This window comes from Poecile atricapillus, chromosome 3, assembly GCF_030490865.1.
Source record: "Poecile atricapillus isolate bPoeAtr1 chromosome 3, bPoeAtr1.hap1, whole genome shotgun sequence".
Taxonomy (NCBI): Eukaryota; Metazoa; Chordata; class Aves; order Passeriformes; family Paridae; genus Poecile; species Poecile atricapillus.
Window position 1 is genome coordinate 57474176 of NC_081251.1, and position 18762 is coordinate 57492937.

General features: G+C 43.3%; 1 protein-coding gene across 1 annotated transcript in view; it reads right to left on the reverse strand.

Moving 5' to 3' along the window:
• IGF2R (insulin like growth factor 2 receptor) overlaps window positions 1-13426 on the reverse strand; it is a 58187-nt gene extending 44761 nt beyond the window's left edge. The window contains exons 1-3 of the mRNA XM_058834237.1: window positions 13271-13426; window positions 5487-5620; window positions 97-221 (exon numbers count right to left, since the gene is read on the reverse strand). Of these exons, the coding sequence (XP_058690220.1) occupies window positions 97-221; window positions 5487-5620; window positions 13271-13374 (363 nt within the window). The 5' untranslated portion in view covers window positions 13375-13426. The remainder of the gene's footprint in view (window positions 1-96; window positions 222-5486; window positions 5621-13270) is intronic.
• Window positions 13427-18762: the final 5336 nt, after the last annotated feature.

The window sequence follows — 18762 nt, forward strand, 5'->3', positions numbered from 1 at the left end:
CACAGTAATCAGTACATCCAGAAGTACAAGTCTCCTTAAAAAGTCAGAACTACTTGTCATTTCCATTGACGATAACAGCAAATTATTTAGACTTACCAGTGTTTTCCCACACAGGAAGTTAATACTGCTTTGAATTTGGTGTTCACTGCCTTGCTGCAAGCAGTTATGTGTAGTGTTGAGCTCCAGAAGACTTTCAGAAACTTTTTGCAAGGATAAGTCACCTAGGGTTTAAAATAAGAGGGGAGGGGGAAGAGTGTTATAATACAACATCTGCATAGAAGCTTGATAGGGTCTAGTTTCAACTGCAGAGCAGCACAAGACACACCAGTCCATCTGAAGACAGTACAACTGAAGATCTTTGTGGATTTTCTGATCTGGAAGATCAGATCCAAGTTAACATAGTGTTTGACATCTCTAATCACACTTCTACTTTCTTAGGTTTTTAGCAAACAGTTTTTAAAATAAAAGTACAACAGCAGGTGCTACTACAAACTAGTCACCTCCTTAAGAAGGAAAGCTGTTACCAACTAGTTTCAATCACAATTCACTCCTTCCTCCTACTAGCTTCTATTTATTAGTTTTTCAGCCTTTATACCATTTATAATAATAGCATCAGCACAAGATGTGAGAGAGTTTATCACAAAATGGTTTTGCTTACAACGAACCCCTCTGCAATAAGCAGGGACATCTTCAACTAGATCAGTTGTTCAGAGCCCTGTTCAGCCTGACCTTGAACATTTTCAGGATGGGGAATCTGCAATCTCTCTGAACAACTCGTTCCAGTGCCCCACCACCATCACCATAAAGAAGTTTATTCCTTATATCTAGTCTGAATCTACCCTCTTATAACTACAGGCCCTGCTAAGTCTGTCCTCCTTTTTCTTACAAGCTTCCTATAAGCACTGGAATGCTGCAATGAGGTCTCCCTGGAGCCTTCTCTTCCCCAAGCTAACCAACCTCAACTCTCTCACTCTGCCTTAATAGGAGAGGTGCTTCAGCCCTGTGAGTATTTTTGTGACCCTCCTCTGGAACTGCTCCAACAGGTCCATGTCCTTCCCGTGCTGAGGACCCCAAAACTGGATACAGTAATACAGGTATGGTCTCACCAGAGGGAAAAGGAGGGGCAGAAGCACCTTCCTCAAACTGCTGGCCACATTGCTTTTGATACAGCTGGCGTTCTGGGCTGCAGGTGCACATTGCTGGATCCACTTAATCTTTAATCTACTTAATGAAGAACACACTGGTGCCCGTGTACTGGCACTGTCTGCAGACAAACCCAGCACAGACCCGCTGCCTAAGTGCAAATCCCCTGCATGTCCCATCCCCTTTAGCACAGCTCACATGCTACACGAAAAGTAGGGTCAGTGCTTTGTCACTATACGCTGTTCTCCCCAGCACTTGATGTGAAGGTGAAAGGTGGAGCATATTTCAAGTCATGATGAGCACCAGCTCAGGCCACTGAAATGCTCCTGCTCAAACCCATTTTGGTTAATATTAAACACCAACTGGTTTTAGATCTTACAAGCTAACTCCAGCCTGGTTTTTTGGGGTTTTTTTTTGAGAAGTAGATTTTAATTCTGCAATGAGTTAGGATTGAACTACAGAAAATGCTGTCAAGTGTGAACATGGATCAGCTTCCCCCTTTCCATTTTAGTTTATGTCTAAACTAGGGAGAAAGCAAGGCAAATCTGCAATCATTGCAGATAGCAGCTTTGTACCTAGACCAAATGTTGCTTCATTTTAAAAAACACACTTGTAGGAACTTTGCCCAGCCTGTTACCTCCTTACTCAAGGCAAGCAAAACTACACTGCACCCATGTAATATAGCCTAGAGAACAGAAGAGGAGCAGAAGTCAAAAAAAACTGACACATGTGGTTTGTGCCTTTTTCATTTCCTGTGTTATCAAAAGACCTTCTTCACATTCTAGAGCTACCAGCACTGATGCTAGCCAAAATGCCAAGCAGCTCTCTTAAACATAAGGGCTACACACTGTTTTGGGAGCAAGAATGTTACTTATCATATGATTGCTTAGAAGATACCATCAAGGTGTCCTCTTTCCTTCCACATATCAGCAGAAGGAAGCCAACACAACTTTCTAGGCAAGAGATGTATATGGTAACAATATACACATGACTTAAAACCTCTAGTTATAAATGTATACAGCTACAAGCCCCCATTTAGCAGGGAACTTACGGCAGCACCATCTGAGGACTTAGTGCTCTGTAAGCACTAGCTTCTCTCTGTGCTAAAAACATAGTACACTGCACTAAAGGTACTTGATTCCAATCCAAGCTGATTCCAATCTTCTCAGTTAAAGTAATATTCAAGAAAAAACAAGCTCAGCCAGTATATCTTGTTTACTCCAGGCCAACACATCACATATGCTCTCTTCCCCCTTGCATGCTTACAATTACTTTGGAAACTTGCTAGAAGTTTTAGGAAGAGTCTCTTCAGTGGCACATGCCTCATTGCACCCTTGCTCATGGAGCAAGGAATATCAACCCCTCACATGATCAGCTTCCTTCCAGAGCTGCAATCGCTTTTACTGTAACATCAAGCTCCCTCTACAATCATCACTCATGTTTCTTCATGACTTCAGAGATGTTGCTTCCACAAAACAACACACTACAAATGAGCTAGTACTGTTCACAAAAATTAGCACCTAATACTTGATATTACACAGTTGTGCTAAATCAGTCTCAAAGGCACTGCACACAACACCTTCTCCTCCTTGACTCCATCTGTTTAGCTACTTAGCAGGAAAAAGGCAGTCATGGAAGATATCAAATCTGTAATCCAGAAGAAAGTGGCATTTAGGTGGAAGCTATCATTTCATGTCCACTTATCCTACAGAAGCTGGACAAACTGCACATTTCACCATCACGTTAACAGATACTTCAAGTAATATCTCCATTTTCTAGGAGCACTTCAAGTACATGGCACATGAGTCACTAGGTATCACGGTAAAGTTAAAAAGGTAAATAACTACCATGTCATTTCCATCCCCACTGATGTTCATGAACTAAATGTTTGCCTACCTTTGAAAACTTCTAAGATTCATCAATAAAAGTGCAAAGGAGAGGCCTTTGGGGTCTCCATGCAAACCCTGGTACATCACTGACACACAGTTAAGATTAACCACAAGTCTTCTCTGGGATACAGACTGATTACTGCCACAGAGCACATGGCCTTAACACTCCACAAAGCTGGGATCAACAAACAGTCCTACAGCTGTCATCCCTTGCACAGCTAATATTTAAAAATCAAAACAATTGCACTGATTTTTTTTTTTTCTCTGAAGGAATGAAGAAGAGAACTGATTAAGCCCATACTTGAAGAAAGTTTACAACTTATCAAAATTTGTCAGTTGACAAATTGCCTTTCTTCTCCCAAGCAAAAGTCCTTCATCTCCCTGCATACAGGTAACCCTGTGTCATCTGGATTGCTTGAAGATGAGTATGTGGTTTAGCTGGTTTACGTAACTGGGAGCCTACACCTGCCTAGACCTGGATCAGAAATACTCCTCTTTTCTCACTAGCAGTGATTTTTTTCATTTTTTAACAAAGAAGCTCGATAACCCATTGGCATGATCTAAACTCAGTGTGATGGTGATGAAGCTCCAAGGCATCTAGAGGAACGAGCAAGAACAAAACTTGGACAATTTGACCAATAGAACAAAGCAAATGACAATGACAATGTTAACTGCTCACCTTGATTTCTCATTTTATTGCAGGGTAGTTAAAAATGTATCCCACTTGAACAAGATTCATGACCTAACCTTTGAAAGTCATTTCAAACTGCCTTGGCAAGACCACAATATATCTGTTGCTAAGCCCTCTTCCACTCAGTAGCACTGAGGCACTCAGGAACTCAAGGTTTGCATACAGAGGAATATTTGATACTGCTCAGTCATCACCCAGCTCTGTTCTCCCTTCCTCTCTCCACAAGAAGTGTGGAACAAAACCTACACAAGCCTTTAGTTCTCACACTTCCTGGGGGAGAACAGACTTCCTCAATCTCACTCCACCTGCCACATACCAGCCTCAACCAAAGCAGCATGTTAAAACAGACACTCAGATGCTGCTTTCTTTTCTAATCCACAGGCAACTGAAGCCTCAATGGCATATGAGCTGAGACCCCCATCAGCAGGAAGGAAAAATGTGTTTCATTCCTAAAATGTTCAACAAGAATAATAGCATCAAGTGCTCACACTCCTCAGAGAAGATTCTACACTACATGCAGTTGCAGTTTGAATACAAATGCAATCTAACCAGTCATCCCAGAGAACTCTGGAGCCTGAATATACCTTTATTCATGCAGTCAGTGATTCTGTAAGCCTGGGTCACAACATTAACAATTGGTTTGAAAAGCACTGATTGACCATAGACTGAAACCAAAGTATACCTACTTTAGTTTCTCTATCTTTAATAGAGAGGTGTGTGGAGAAAGGAAGCTGACTAGCTGCCATCCATTGGCATACAGATGAGAAATACCTTCTTCCCCACCAAATTCTAGCAGTTCAAGCTCACGCAATTCAATGAAGACTCATAGCTTCTCTCAAGAGCTGTCTGCCAATGGCTGGCAAGACTGGCAAGCATGCTAAATCAGACTTCAGTTCTGCAGATACTATGAAGCAATCTGAAGAGATACTGCTTTTTGAATGCTGTTACTTTATTCTATTAGAAGTTACAGCCAGCTATGAGAAAGCCTCTTGAACAGTACCTATATATTATTGTTTTGTTAGCCAATACACAAAAGCAACCTTGAAAGCAACAAACATCCATGAAAATAAATAACATGAACTCATGAAAAAATACTGTTCAGAGCATAAGGTGCTTCTAACTGATGAAAGCACGTGTATGTGTATAGGAATACACCAGTTTCATATTTAGATCAGCATGCACAAGCCTGCCTCTCCTCAGAATACCAAGGACATCTGTGAATTACTGAAGCCATCACCAGCTTTGACAAGTGTAACCACAATCAGAGAGCTGCATGTAATTACTTCCTTTCTGTGTGGAACAACTTGAAGACTACACCCCAGACACTTAGCAATGCTTCCAAGGCTGCATTACAGAAAGTAACCTGCCTTTGAACAAAGACCTGACATTACATCAGCCTAAGCTGAGTATACTTTAGAGCTGTAACTCAAGCTCCATCCTGTGTTCAGTATTTACAAAGTTGTGCACAGCCCATATCCTGCCACGGGCAGATGCACTTACTCTACCGGAGGTAGCCTTGCATGCTTTCACACCAAATTACAGTTAACTAGAGCATAAGATACATTTCACTGTCCCATAAAGTCATTATCTACAATCAGATCGTGTTTTACCAAATCTCCCTAGTAGATCTGCAACAAAACAAAGTTTTACACAGTTCCAAGGGGGAAGGGGAGAATCTTTGCTTACACATCAAACTTTGCAATAGTTAAAAGACCATCCATTCACATGGCTCTGAACTACCTACAAGACACTTGTTTACTTACCTACAGACTGGTGGGCATTCTTCTTGATGTTATATGCACAGACTGCACTTGTCCTTCCACAGTCTTCAACACCAGAACAGAAATTTATTTTATAAAGCACCTCTTTGTCTGCATCAATTGCTTCCCAAGTGTAACTGAAAAGACAAAAATGCCTGTCAGTTGATATTCAAGTTGTCTGAATTGCGTATCATCTAGATAACAGACCCTGAAATAACCAAGTTTAAGGCTACGAGCACCATTAACTTAAATTCCTATTCATGTTCTATATTTGTAAATGCCAGAAATAATTGTTATTTAGTTGAGAATAAGAGCAAAACAGATTTAACTACTTGTGGAATGTAACATTCTTCCCCATCAAACCTCTGTGAAGGCCACACTGACTAAGGATCATCACATGTGATATGTTATCCTTGACAGCCTGATAAATTCAGATATTTTGGCGGGCTGGACACTACTGCACTTTAGTGTTCTGCCCAACAGCAGTGACAGAAGTGTTAAGACCAAGTGGACTAGACCAGTAGAGCCACTCAACTTCAGGGTCAAAACTGGGGTTGAGAGTCCCAGAGTATTCAGAGCAAAGATACTAACAGTGCTTTTTGGGGCCTAGGTGCACCTTTAAGCATTATATATATGTCAAAAGCTGGAAACCAAGCATAGCTATACTCAAGACAGTGAGAGATCACGCTACCTAGCTACAGGCGTATCAGAATGCCAGCTGTCTAAAACCCGGAAAAGGAACATGAAGCTCAGGTTAAATATAACCAGGAAATAAATCCAAGTAACAGCAGAAAAAAATCAAATGCAGCACAGTTCAGAAGTAGAACAAGGATTCCTTCCCCCCAGAGCAGGCAGTATGACTGCAGTGAAATGTGGTCAGTTGCATGACACAGCACTGCTCAGTTTTGAGGCAGGCCCAGGTCACCTAGTTTAGGGTCAGGAGCTCTTCAGACAGCCTGGCTTACTATCAGGGTGCCCTGGCCAAGCTCTTTCAAAAAAAGCATAACTCAATAAATGTTTGCTGGCACTTTGGCTCAGCTACCCCTCTTCTGGCACTGGCAGCAGCCCACATCCTCTGGACACTTCTGCAACGTAACAGATTCCCCAGCTTCCTTTCTATTCTAAGTGGAAACTTTAGTAGGATTAATACAGACTCATCAACACATCAGAAAACTGAGGACGCCACAGTGACTTATTAGGCATTCCTCTTATTTAGAATTGACACAAAATTTAGTGCACCTATCTCACCCACAGAAGCATGTGTCTTAATGTACAAATCTCAGTTGATAAGAAGCTTCACCCATCAGGTTTGTTTGCCTTAATCTCTAGGTCATATGTGTTGCATAACTCAGCATTATCATACTCCAGATCCCCCCAGGAGTAGAAACCATTCCTGTTCAGCTCTGAACTCCACTCCTTGGATGAGAAAGGGTCAATAACAGTTCAGCTACTTTATCTTAAATTTTAAATCCTCTGAGAATCCCTCTCAAACCCAGTGCATCCCATATCTAATCAAAGAGCCATAAGTAAGATATCACATACTTTTCCATTTTAATTACTGAAAACAAGGCGCTTTGATTCCCTGTACTACCACAGCTGTGTTCATTTCAGACTGCTAATGGCTGGAACAAGTTAGGGACAAATAGAAGAGCATTCTCTGTGAACTGAAAAAAACAAAAAAAGTCTTTATAAATTAGTATATTATTATATTTGAGGCTTTATATCCTATTATAAGAGTGCAAATAATTTGTCAGGTATTGAATCATACCCAAAACACCAACACACACATAAAAGTATGTATTCAAGGACTGTGTCTCACTCTTAGACAAATACTTGCCATTATTGTTTCCTCATAAGCAGGCAGACCTGACCTTTTACAATCATACTGATTAGTTCTCTCAGCTAGTCCATTGCATTTCTGAAGTGGATAAAGGCAATATTGATGCAGGAGGATGACAAGAATTTCATGACAGTACAGAATAACCAGAGTTCCGCAATGGAATAAAGCTTCTCAATACACAAAAAAAAAAGAAATTAGAAGAACCTATCTTCAAGGGCTCTGAAAAGAGTAAGAGATTAAAACCAAAGCTGGCTTTACATCAAGGAGAAAATGCATTTCAATCCAAACCAAATTTCTTCAAAATGAAGCCCCAAAAAGTTAGCATTTCTCAAACTGAGAACTGAAAATCTCTCAAGGGCTTTTTTTTTGACTGGTTTTGGAAGATGACAAAAAGGTAACATATAATACTAAGGCACAAAGTTTTTGATTGGGTGTTCTTCAGTGTGTTGTTGGTTTTTATAGAGACCTTGCAAGCTGAAATCTGTTTGTGAATGGAACAAGAATTTATGTCCTTCACACAGCAGAATTATCACTCAGAGATAAGGTTTTGCTTTCCCAGTTCTGTGTTACAAAATAGAGGAAATCGGCATCTTCAAGTCAGTTTACCCACAGGCCAAATGCAAAGGAGAAACAAGATGAGCAGCTTACAGAACAGAAACAAAGCAGCCACTGAGGCCAGACCTTCCCTCTGCCCTGTCATGGGCCCCGGGACAGGGAAGGTTGAAGAATCCTTCAAAACAGTCTGCACAAAAGAAATATGAAATCCAATGTTCAATCATGTTCCAAACCACAACTTCAGGGGCACATAGAAGTGAAAATCTAGTGCAGTTTCAGATTACTTTCATGGATGTTACAAAACCTTCTATTTTTTTTAACATGTGAGAGGAGCAAGGTGGGATTTATTCACTGTGAGTACCAGCAGCCTGGATGTAGCCTAAGCAGCTGTCCTCAGAGAGATGCAAAAGTATTTTCAAAGCAAAAGCAATAATTATTTCTTACACAAGTAAGATTCCTGACATTAAATCAGTACCTGGGAATAGTTTCAAGTTGCATGTGCTCTACTTTCCAGTAAAATACAAGCTGACCTCTCTGCTGCAATCCATAATGGAAACAATCTGTTGGCAATCACATTGCCCATGCTGATCATGTGAGTCACATGGACAGGCTTCCTCCAGCTTGCTCAGCACTCACCTCCACCACTGGTGATGCCTGATGTAATCACCTCTTTGCCAGGGCCAGACGAAGTTATCTTGTTTGAAGGGCTTAAGCTATCCTGCTTCAATGCAGCTGAACTAGTTTAGGGAGCTATTACATCAGCACCTTTAAAAAGCAACAGCCATGATCGTGGGGTGGGGTGTGATGCATCCTCTGATCCAGGGGGCTCAGTACAGATGCTGCCTCACAGATTCAACCATTCAAACAGCCGTTTCTGGAGCAGTTCAAAGTCAGGGCTCAAACACAATAAAACTGTCAAACAGTTATTTCTGCTGAAACCACAACATGGCACTTGTTTTCTGACAAACCGAACTGTGAACTACCCCACAATTAGAGGGATGAAACATACCTACACCAATCCCCCCAGGGCAGGCTCTCCTGTCTCCTGCTAGTGTTGCTGGCCCAAGCACCTGACACAAGCTGAGTCCAGGGACTGTCCTCTCTCAAAATTAACTCAGCAAAAACAACAGGTGCATGTGCATGGAGGCGGGACTGAGCCTGGCCAGTTCCCTGTCTGGCCTATGGTGTTTTCTGGCCGTGCACCAGCAGTGGGAGGTACAGAAGGAGGTAGGGCCAGCTCAGACCACTGTCAAAAGCAGCTGTGCAAGCAAGGTCCAAACGAGTCATTGGGAATAACCCTGCCTGCAGGTCAGCCTTTCCAGCTACCTGGCATTGTTTTTGAGACACTGAAGCAATTACACGAAAAAGAAAATTAATCTACTTTTCAGCAAGCTGCAACATCAAATGAAAGCTCTGCTTTTTTTAACAAATCTAAGAAGCAATATGAAAAAAATAGCATGAGAAAGGGAAAAGCAAGCCTAGTTTACTTTGTGTTGAGAAGCTAAGGCGCTGAAGTCAAGCAAGGTGCAAAAGGCTAACTCCTGTCACAGCAAGTGGATCCCAACACCAGAGCTACTTTGAGGTCTGAGCACTAGGGAACCACTTCACACCAGCAGAGCACCAGAGAGACTATTGCCACCAGTCTCCAACAATAGTTCAAGCTTTTTGGTTCTCAAACTGTTACCCAAAGAGTGACTGCTGGGAAGAACAGTGCACCCTGCTCCAAACAGCTGTAAAGCAGAGTCGCAAAGAATCATGTGTTTCCTCTCCAGGGAATGCACTGAAATAGCTTATTTTGATGAGGGGGTGTTATGCAGACGACCTGGCAGAGAGACAAGGCAGCCTACAGCCACAGAGTTGGAAAGCACATCCACATGTGATTATGCATCCACACGATTTTGTGCCCAGATGCTTCTCAGCTATCAGAACACTGCAGAGATTAAACGAGCATCCAAACCTCTTTACCAGCAGTTTCAACCAGCACAATCTCAGGCAGACAAGATCAGAAACAATATCCAGGATGGCCACTGTAAATTTGAAGCTTGCACATCACTTGCCACTGAAATCACTATTAGATGTGTCTACCATTTTCACACTAATGTGTATGGGAAAGAAATCTCTATGTCAAAACAAGCTCTCCATACAGAAAATGAGAGCTTGAACAGCACAAAGTACAGCCATCACTACGCCTCAAGAGCTTTTTAATGCATCCCTACCCATGCTTAATTCTGCTCTAGCTCACCCATCCCCTTTTCCAACAACCACGCACACTGTGTATCTTCAGGCAAGTTTTCGTGTCTGTGCATCATGCATGACAGCCTTACAGCTACACCACAAGCTCTTCTGCTTTTTGCATCCAGAAGACATTTGATCTTTCATGCTGCACTCTAAACCATATCTACTATGCCATTTTACAGAATGCTTAAGAAAAGGGGTAGCAATCTCAAGTTTAAGTATGCAAGGTGGCTCATATGCTGAGAAATCACATTCAGACATTACAACGGCAGCTTCCCAGGCACGTGACACAACAATTCACATCAGTATAAGAAGTCCAGTAATATCTTATTTATGACATCTCCCATTTAAATATGTCAAAGTACTTAATAGAGCTGACTGAGTGCACCCAAAGGTCACCTCTCTGTACTCAGCATGTGCTTCTTCACCAAGGCCAAGCAGAGCGCTTGGGGTTTCAAGGGTTTCAAGCAGCACAGATGAGCACAGTGTTTTTCGCAACAAAAGCTGAAAAGACAGTATTTTGAATGAACAGAAGTTTAGGTACAGCCAGCTGTAGGAGTTATGTTATTAAAAACTACACATTTAACATAAAAGAGAATTGACTTACAACCCGAAAATTTGAAGTCTGTGTATTAGCAAGCCTGTGTTGTACAGCAGCTTGAGATTCCCTTATTTCCACCACTCTAAAAATCATTGAAGTTATGTACCAGCTCCTATCCTTGCAGTGGGGCAAAAATATCACCAGTCATTAAATTACCTCTTATCCAGTATAGATTTTCAGGCAAAGCAGTCCATAGAGGAGGCAGTTTGTATTTGCTGCTCTACCATCACACTCAAAATATATTCTGCATTTTTTTAGAAAGAAAGGAAAGTTACACAGCAACTTTTGCAGGGTTATGTGGAAGGTGAATGCAACCTGTCGAGATTTCTTTGTAAGTAGATGGACTTAAATAACATGTCACAAAACTAACTGCAATTCCAGAATTTTTCCTGCATCGTAACATAAAAGATATAAGGAGAAGAAGAAAAACTGGGAGAGATCAAACTGGTCAGTAACTTCCTATATCCAACCACTTCCCTGTATTCCTTCCCTGGTACTCATACTGCAGCAATCCTGGAGAAACCTCTACACAGACGATAAAAAAAGAATTCCAAGTGCAAGTCACATGACAGCCACAGTCAGCTGTTGGAGACTGAAGAACAAAGGAGAAAGCATAACAAAATCAGTGACTGAAGCCATGCCATTAGACAAAGTTTCAGAGAATGAAAGCTTTTCTTCTTTCCCCAGACCATCCAAGCATACTAGTAGTAAGGCTACACAAAATAATGAAAACCTCCAACTGAAATTTAAGTAGCTTCATGCCACAGTTCTTGCGCAAAACGGTTTTGACACCTTTCCTCCTCCTTGCGAAACAGCTTTCCTACTCTTACTCAAAGGAGAGCCAGTGCCTCCTCTAATCCCCAGCAATTTCCTTCTTTGCCCACCTTTTGACATTCACACACCAGACACAACAGCTGCTGCAGCTTCACCAGCTCTATTACAGCACACAAAACCCAGGACGTTCTCCTAACAGCTGTAAAACAAATAAAACCTTGTTTTAAGCCAGTAGAAATACAGGCTGGTCAATAGAAATACAGGTCAGAGACTTATCCTGCACACCGATATTGTAACTTTTGGCTGAGAAATCCACCAGCAGTGTGTCTGCATTGCCTGCATCATTCCTCACTTGGTATAGTTTTTGGCAACTGTACCCAAGAATAAACTTCACCACTGAACACCATGAGGACTTCCCACCTATCAGACACAAGTCCTTTTTTTTTTTTTTTTTTTACCCATTATGGATTACTGGACACAAGTTCTTAAAAGCAGTTTTTCCCCCACCATGGCACAATATCAAATACATGTTTTTGAAGCAGTCTGTCTTAAAAGGAAACCTGCTGATTGTGCTATCTACATGCAAATTATTTTCACTTGCCAGTAACAAAATGAAACCAGCTTAAGTAATTTGCATCCAAAATGAGACTGCATGTCTTTCCATAGCACTCTCAAATATTCCTCTAATCACAGACACACAACAAAGCCAAGACAGACTCACCAGGACAGGACTTAAGATTACGCACAGAGTAGGAACTGCTTGACAGTCAAATAATTTAGGGTGAGGTTTTTTTTAAATAAAAGGGGAAAAAAAACCCCACCAAAAAAACCAACCAAAAAAACCACACCACCACCAAAAATCACTCATCGGAGTACCTAAATTCCCTCCAGAAGCTGCAAGATAGCTTCTCATTTCTGTCTCAATTCTGCAATTAGAGTGGCCATCTGACAAATCCACAAAACCAATTTTTGCCTCCCTCATGGGTTATTCTTGCAAGCCAACCAATTTTTTTTCCCCTTTTTCATCATTTAACGGTATCACATCCCACATTCTGCCAGGTGAACAGCCCATTCCCTCCAGGGATCAAACCTCTACCCTTAGTGCTACATTCACTCTGCTACACTGGTGCCTTCACACTGACACTGATTGAAATAAAGTGTTCTTGTATGTACCCTGAATATTCTCACTACATAATTAAGAAATTAAGACTGGCAGGATATTGGTGCTGGATTAAATTCACGGCTGAAATTGGAGTAGAAAAATGTCAAGACATGAATAATGGTGCTAAGTTTCCCAAAGCTTTCTTAACTCACCTGTAAGTAACCGAATGGCACACGGTGAAATCCTTAGCAAGAAGCCAACTCTCAAGTGACAGCCCTTCCAAACCAACACCACTTGGTGTCTTTCGGACTAGACCGACCACAGGCGGCTTGCACAGAGCGAGCCTACCCATCCTGTCACCCGCAGCTTCTTTCCTGCATCTGCAGAGAGGTCCCGGAGGGCACCGGTCCCTCAGCCGCCCCTCCAGGCTCCCAGTCCCGCTGCAGGATCGCCATGGACAGCCCCGGCCTCACGCCCGGGGACACGGCCGCCGCTTCCCCCGGAGATGCCCGGCCTGACCCTCCCCGGAACGGGCGACCGGGCCCGCGCTGCCAAGTCCCGGTGCTGCGCTCCGCGGAGGGCAGGAGCGGCACGGGCACCAAGAGACACCCCCCACCTTCCCCGTACCCCCCGGTACAGCCCTTCTCCAGCCGCCCCATCGCGTCCTAGCGGCCGCCCACCTGCACAGGTCCTGGTAGGAGTCGGGGAGCGCCGCGGCGGCCGCCCCGGAGGGCGGGAGAAGCGCCAGGAGGGCGCCGAGGAGCAGCGAGGCCATGGGCGCCATGGGCCGGGCTGCCCCGGGACGTCAGGCGGCGCCGGCGGCGCGTCATGTGACCGCCGCGCGCCCCCGCCCCGGTCATGTGACCTCCGCCATGTGCGGGCACCGCGGCCACGTGATCCCTGCGGGGCCGCCCCACATCCACCCGCGGCCCGGGCGGTGACACCGCCGCCACACCGGCACACCGCCAGCCGGGCACCCGCCACACCGCCAGCTGGACACTCACCACACCGGCACACCGCCACACCGCCAGCCGGGCACCCACCACACCGGCACACCGGCACACCGCCAGCCGGACACCCGCCACACCGGCACACCGGCACACCGCCAGCCGGGCACCCGCCACACCGCCACACCGCCAGCCGGGCACCCGCCACACCGGCACCCGCGCACCCGCCGCACCCCTGCTCCGTGGCTGCTGTCCGGCCGGCTGAGGTGCGCGGGGGCTCGGCCCGTGCGGCGCACTGCCAGTGGGTTGGAGAGTCCCGGAGCGTGTCCTGCGGGGGCCAACCAAGATTAAGAGAGCGGAGCAGCTCTTAACAAGGACAGGTTGAGGGAGCTAGGCCTGCAGAAGAGATCTCGTCAGCTTCTACGAGTATCTTAAGGGGGAGTGCCAAGAGGATGTTTCCAGGCTCTTCTTGGTGGTGCCCAGCAGTGGGACAAGAGGCAGCGGACAGAAACTGATGCACAGGAAGTTCCAGCTGAACATGAGGGAGAAATTATTTACTTTGTGGGTGACAGAGCACTGGAACAGGCTGTCCAGAGAGGGTGCAGAGTCTCCCTCACTGGAGATACTCAGGAGTGATCTGGACACAATCCTGTGCCATGTGCTGTGGGACGACCCTGCCTGAGCAGGGAGGCCGGACCAGATCACCCGCTGCCGTCCCTTCCGACCTGACCGATTCTGTGATTGTGTGGCTTGGTGGTTCAGTCAAAGAAATGCTGTTTGGAAAACATTAAGTGGGGTTTAAAAAAAGTTATTTGAAATGTGCAGTGAAATCTTGTGAGAGATCAGGAAACTAAACCCATTAGGGATGAAGACTTAAGGAAGCAATGACAGTGGCATGATTGGTTGTCTGGCTGCAAGAATTATTACTGCAGCAGGGAAGCTGGTGTGGTGTAGAAATTACCCCAACTTCAAACAGAGGGGAGACTTGCACAAGGTAGCAGCATTGTCAGGAGGAAGTGGAACACATGCTGTCCTACCTTCACTGCCTCCTGGTTTACAGAGAAAAGTGATCCAGCCTGGCGCTTGCATAATTATTTCCAGGATTTAGCAAATTTTAACTGCAACGTAAAGATTCAAAAGAGGTAATTAATTAGCAATAAGTTTTTATGAAAGTGCAGTTAAGAAGAAAAGCACCTTTAAGAGTGGTAAGAGGTATAAGGGTGGGAGAGAGAAAGAAAACTGAAAATTACACTCATTAAGCAGACAGCTGTCTTGTGTGAAGAAATCCTGTTCTCTAATTATGCTTTCCAAAAACCATTTGCCCCCCAAAAAAAAAACAAAAAAAGGCCTACAACTGAAATAGACTGAAATAGTTTTTCTTGTCCCATTCCCTAGCATCCATGAGAATGAGACAGCCCTGAAGACCTGCCTCTCTGTCAGTTCAGCCTGATTCCAGGCTGCCATGATCTCCTTTTCCACTCTTTTCTCACAGATACACCCCACCTTTATGGTGTAGCATTAGTTCTGCAGCAGGGCAGTCAGCTGGCTAAAGATGCTGCTCTGGCTGAAAGCTGACATACTGTTCTGACTGTTTTGTGCAGGTTTGCAGCTGTACCTGTCACCTGACTTCCTTGGCTCACTGCATGTCTGCACAAACGCCACCACCAGCTCCAGAAGGGGGAGAGGAACTTCCGAAAAAGAATTAATAAAAGGGACTGAGTAAATGCTACTGTCCTCAGTTTTCTACTACAATATAATAGATTATTGTCAATTCTTTGTCTTCTGTTTTAACCTTTAGTGGATGCCTGAAAGTTTCTGATTACACAAGAATCCCTGTTGTCTGCTTTTAAGACTCCAGCCTGTATAGTTTAAAGAGAAGCTTGATGACACCAACTCAAAGGCTCAAAGCAACAAAAGCAGTTGACAAAAAGAATACCAAGTCTGTTATTTCTGTGGTTATGTTTCTAAAACTGCTGCTTTGCTGGCAGGACTGGCATCACTCTACAGAGAGCAATGCAAATAGAAAGGACGTGGTGGAAATCCTGTCTCTGCCTACCAACTTGAATTAAAAATGTATCAGCCAGGAAATTCACTGCAAACAGCAGAGCAGGCAGACATTCTGCAGCTGCTGATCTTATCAGCTACACAGGTTTCTGCAAATAGGGCTTTATCCCTGAAATTTTCTTTGTGTAGCCCTAAGTACCTGGGTGACTCCACTGAAGACAATGTGACAGCTCACCTTGGTAATGTTAAGAATACATACAAATATTGCAGTGTCAGGGCCTGGCAGTGCAGAAACAGTTAATTTCAGTTATCTGGTAAGAGCTAACTCAAAGTTATTTGCTGACAAAAGAATGAAGAAGTTTAGAGTGGCATTTTTCACTCTGTACTGCTGTGAATGCTTAGGCCTCTGTATTTGCACAAGGCTTCAGAGCAGTTTTTTTGCATACAGAGGAAAGTATGTGAACAGCTACCTAGCAAGGAGGAAAGAAATTGGGGAAAAAATCCCAGTTAGAAAGGAAAAGGAACAGACCAGAAATTCTCTGTGCTAATAATACATGACAATGAACCAATGTTGCAACACATTAAGGGTGCTGCAGAAACACTGAAATACACAATGTAAGTGCAAATACCTTTAAAATGAAGTAAAAATTTGCAAATTCCAATCATGCGACTGTTTCCTTTTACTACATATTTTCCTTAACCTTTATAATCTGGTGGATGCAGCAGTTCTCTCAAGATTCATGGATTTTCTGCCATGCTTAAGGCTAGCTACATGCAACAGAAATTGTCAGGAGCTATGTGTCAGTCAATTTTGTATCCTAAACTATGTTTTTCACATAGCCCATAGGAATATGCCATTCTGAGTATCATTTATAAATAATAAATAAGTATTTACCTCCCATGCTTAATCATACTAGCATCTCAGCTAACTATGTACCATGTCAGAGTGTTGAAATATTCTGAAATTATGTAATTGTCTTAATCTTACCTTTTCCTTTCCCTCAGGAGAAGTTCAACACAATGGCTGCTAGTTATATGGAGTAAATCCCAGTATACCTGAAAGTCATGCTGCAATTTCCATGTTATGGATGGTTTTCAGTAGGCGCAGCATCGTGAATAAGTGATGGATACACAGGTTCTTCATGATTCTTCTTTTCATCTTGCCAGATGTCAAATGTCACATAGTTTCTTTTTCTTCTGACTCAGTCTTGCTTCATGTGGCCACCATCAGCTGTGCAGGTCAGGCTGCCTGAGTGGCAGCCTCTTTTACTGTTACTGTCTCAATTCCCTTTAACACTCACATCTGATCTCTGTATTTTTTTCAGTGATAGGAACAAAAATATTTTCAGCATCCAGAGTTGTTTTTACATTTGATTGTGGGTAATTCCTTCTCCAGTGAGGTCTGGATAGTTGATTTCTATTTGTCTGTAAGCTATATTATGTTAAAGTAATTACTCTTATATTTCATGGAAACTTCATAAGGCTCTTCCATGGAGCTGCGCAGTTTTTCAGAAAGCACAGATGTGCCACTCACTGGGTAATTTCTTTTTCTTTCCTGTTCTCTTGCTTGCTGTACTATACTTCAGTCTTCCTAACATTGCTCCCATTGCCATTACTTCTGAATGCTCTTTATTTTTGCTGCTTGCTCAGTCTTTCACCTTTTCTCTAATGCTTTCTACTTCTCTCTGTTCTACGTCTACTCTCCTTAGCATTTGTAAAGGCAAACTCTTGATCGGAGCTACCGTCTGATTTGTTGTGATGAGTTATCCTGCTTTAAAACACTTTCTGTTGAGGAAAACAGTCCCTGATGACCTTGTTTTGCAGACTTAGGTTTAGGCTTCCCAATGCAGTTAGGGAGATAATGAATGACATTTCTTAATCTAGATGGTACTGTTCAATGATACTGTAAAAGAACATCAACTTTGTCTGAACACTTTGACTTTATGTGAAATCTTTGTCTTGTTGGTAAAGTCCTTACGTGCTGTACTCAGTGTTTGCACTGAAAAGGGCACTGTTTAGTGCTGTGGCTTAGAAGATTACTGTTGATAATAAAGAGATATTTTGGTTGTTGCTAAGCTGAGCTTACACAGCATCAAGGTCTTTTCTGCCTCTCGCCCTCCACCACCGAGAGGGTGGGGGTGCCCAAGGGAGGGGACACAGCTGGAGCAACCCCAACTGACCACAGGGATATCCCACACCATACAGCATCATGCTCATGTGTAGAGCTGGGAGAAGGAGGAGGAAGGGGGGGATGTTTGGGGTGACAGTGTTTGTCTTCCCAAGTCACTGTTGCTCATGATGAAGCCCAGTTTTCCTGGGAATGGCTGAACCTCTGCCTGCCTATGGGCAGCAGTGAATGCATGCCTTGTTTGCTTTGCTTGTGGCTGGCTTATGCTTTTCCTATTAAATTGTCTTTATCTCAGCCTACAAGTTTTCTTACTTTTACCCTTCCAGTTCTCTCCTGCATCCCCCTGGAGGGAAGTGAGCAAGTGGCTCATGGGAATTGGTTGCCAGCTGCGTCTAAACTACAACACTAACCTAGAGTAGCTGAAAACAGCTGTGGATCCTTGGCTGGAGGAAGTACAAGCTGGTACAAGACATGTAAAGATCACTTTTTCACAATGGCAAAAACCTCCAGGTACCTCGTGCAGAGCTAAAGTGAAAAAATGAATCATCTGGAGGTCTTACTGCTCATGTTGTATTTTTATTGTAAGACAATAAGCAACGTTGCTTTTTCTAATTCAGTAGTTATTTCACCTAGTTCAGTAGTATTGTGTAAGGAAATACATTGTCATCTGTTCCTTCTTGATTGTTGCAAGGTAGCTAATAAATTTCTGGTTTGCTGTATTTTTCTTGGTCCTTTGTAATGGGAAATCACAAACAAAAAGAAATTCTTCTTTCCCATGTAGCCAAAGGGCACTAAAATCAAAATGCTATTTTCAACATCACACTTAAAAATTAACAAACTTCATACACTGCAGAGAAATGACCAGATTTGTTTTGTTTAAAGCACCAAGACTCAATCTACATTTTCTTTCTTCCTAGTCCTCTCAGGGGAAAGGAACTAAGCAAGAAATTTCTTGCATTTGCTATTTGTGAAGGATTAAAATATGTGATATACTTTATTCAGGTGATTCTTCTGTCACCCTGCCTTGCTAGAATTTATTGCTGTATTCTGATGATACATTTATATATTCTGTCCATGCATATATATTTGTTTT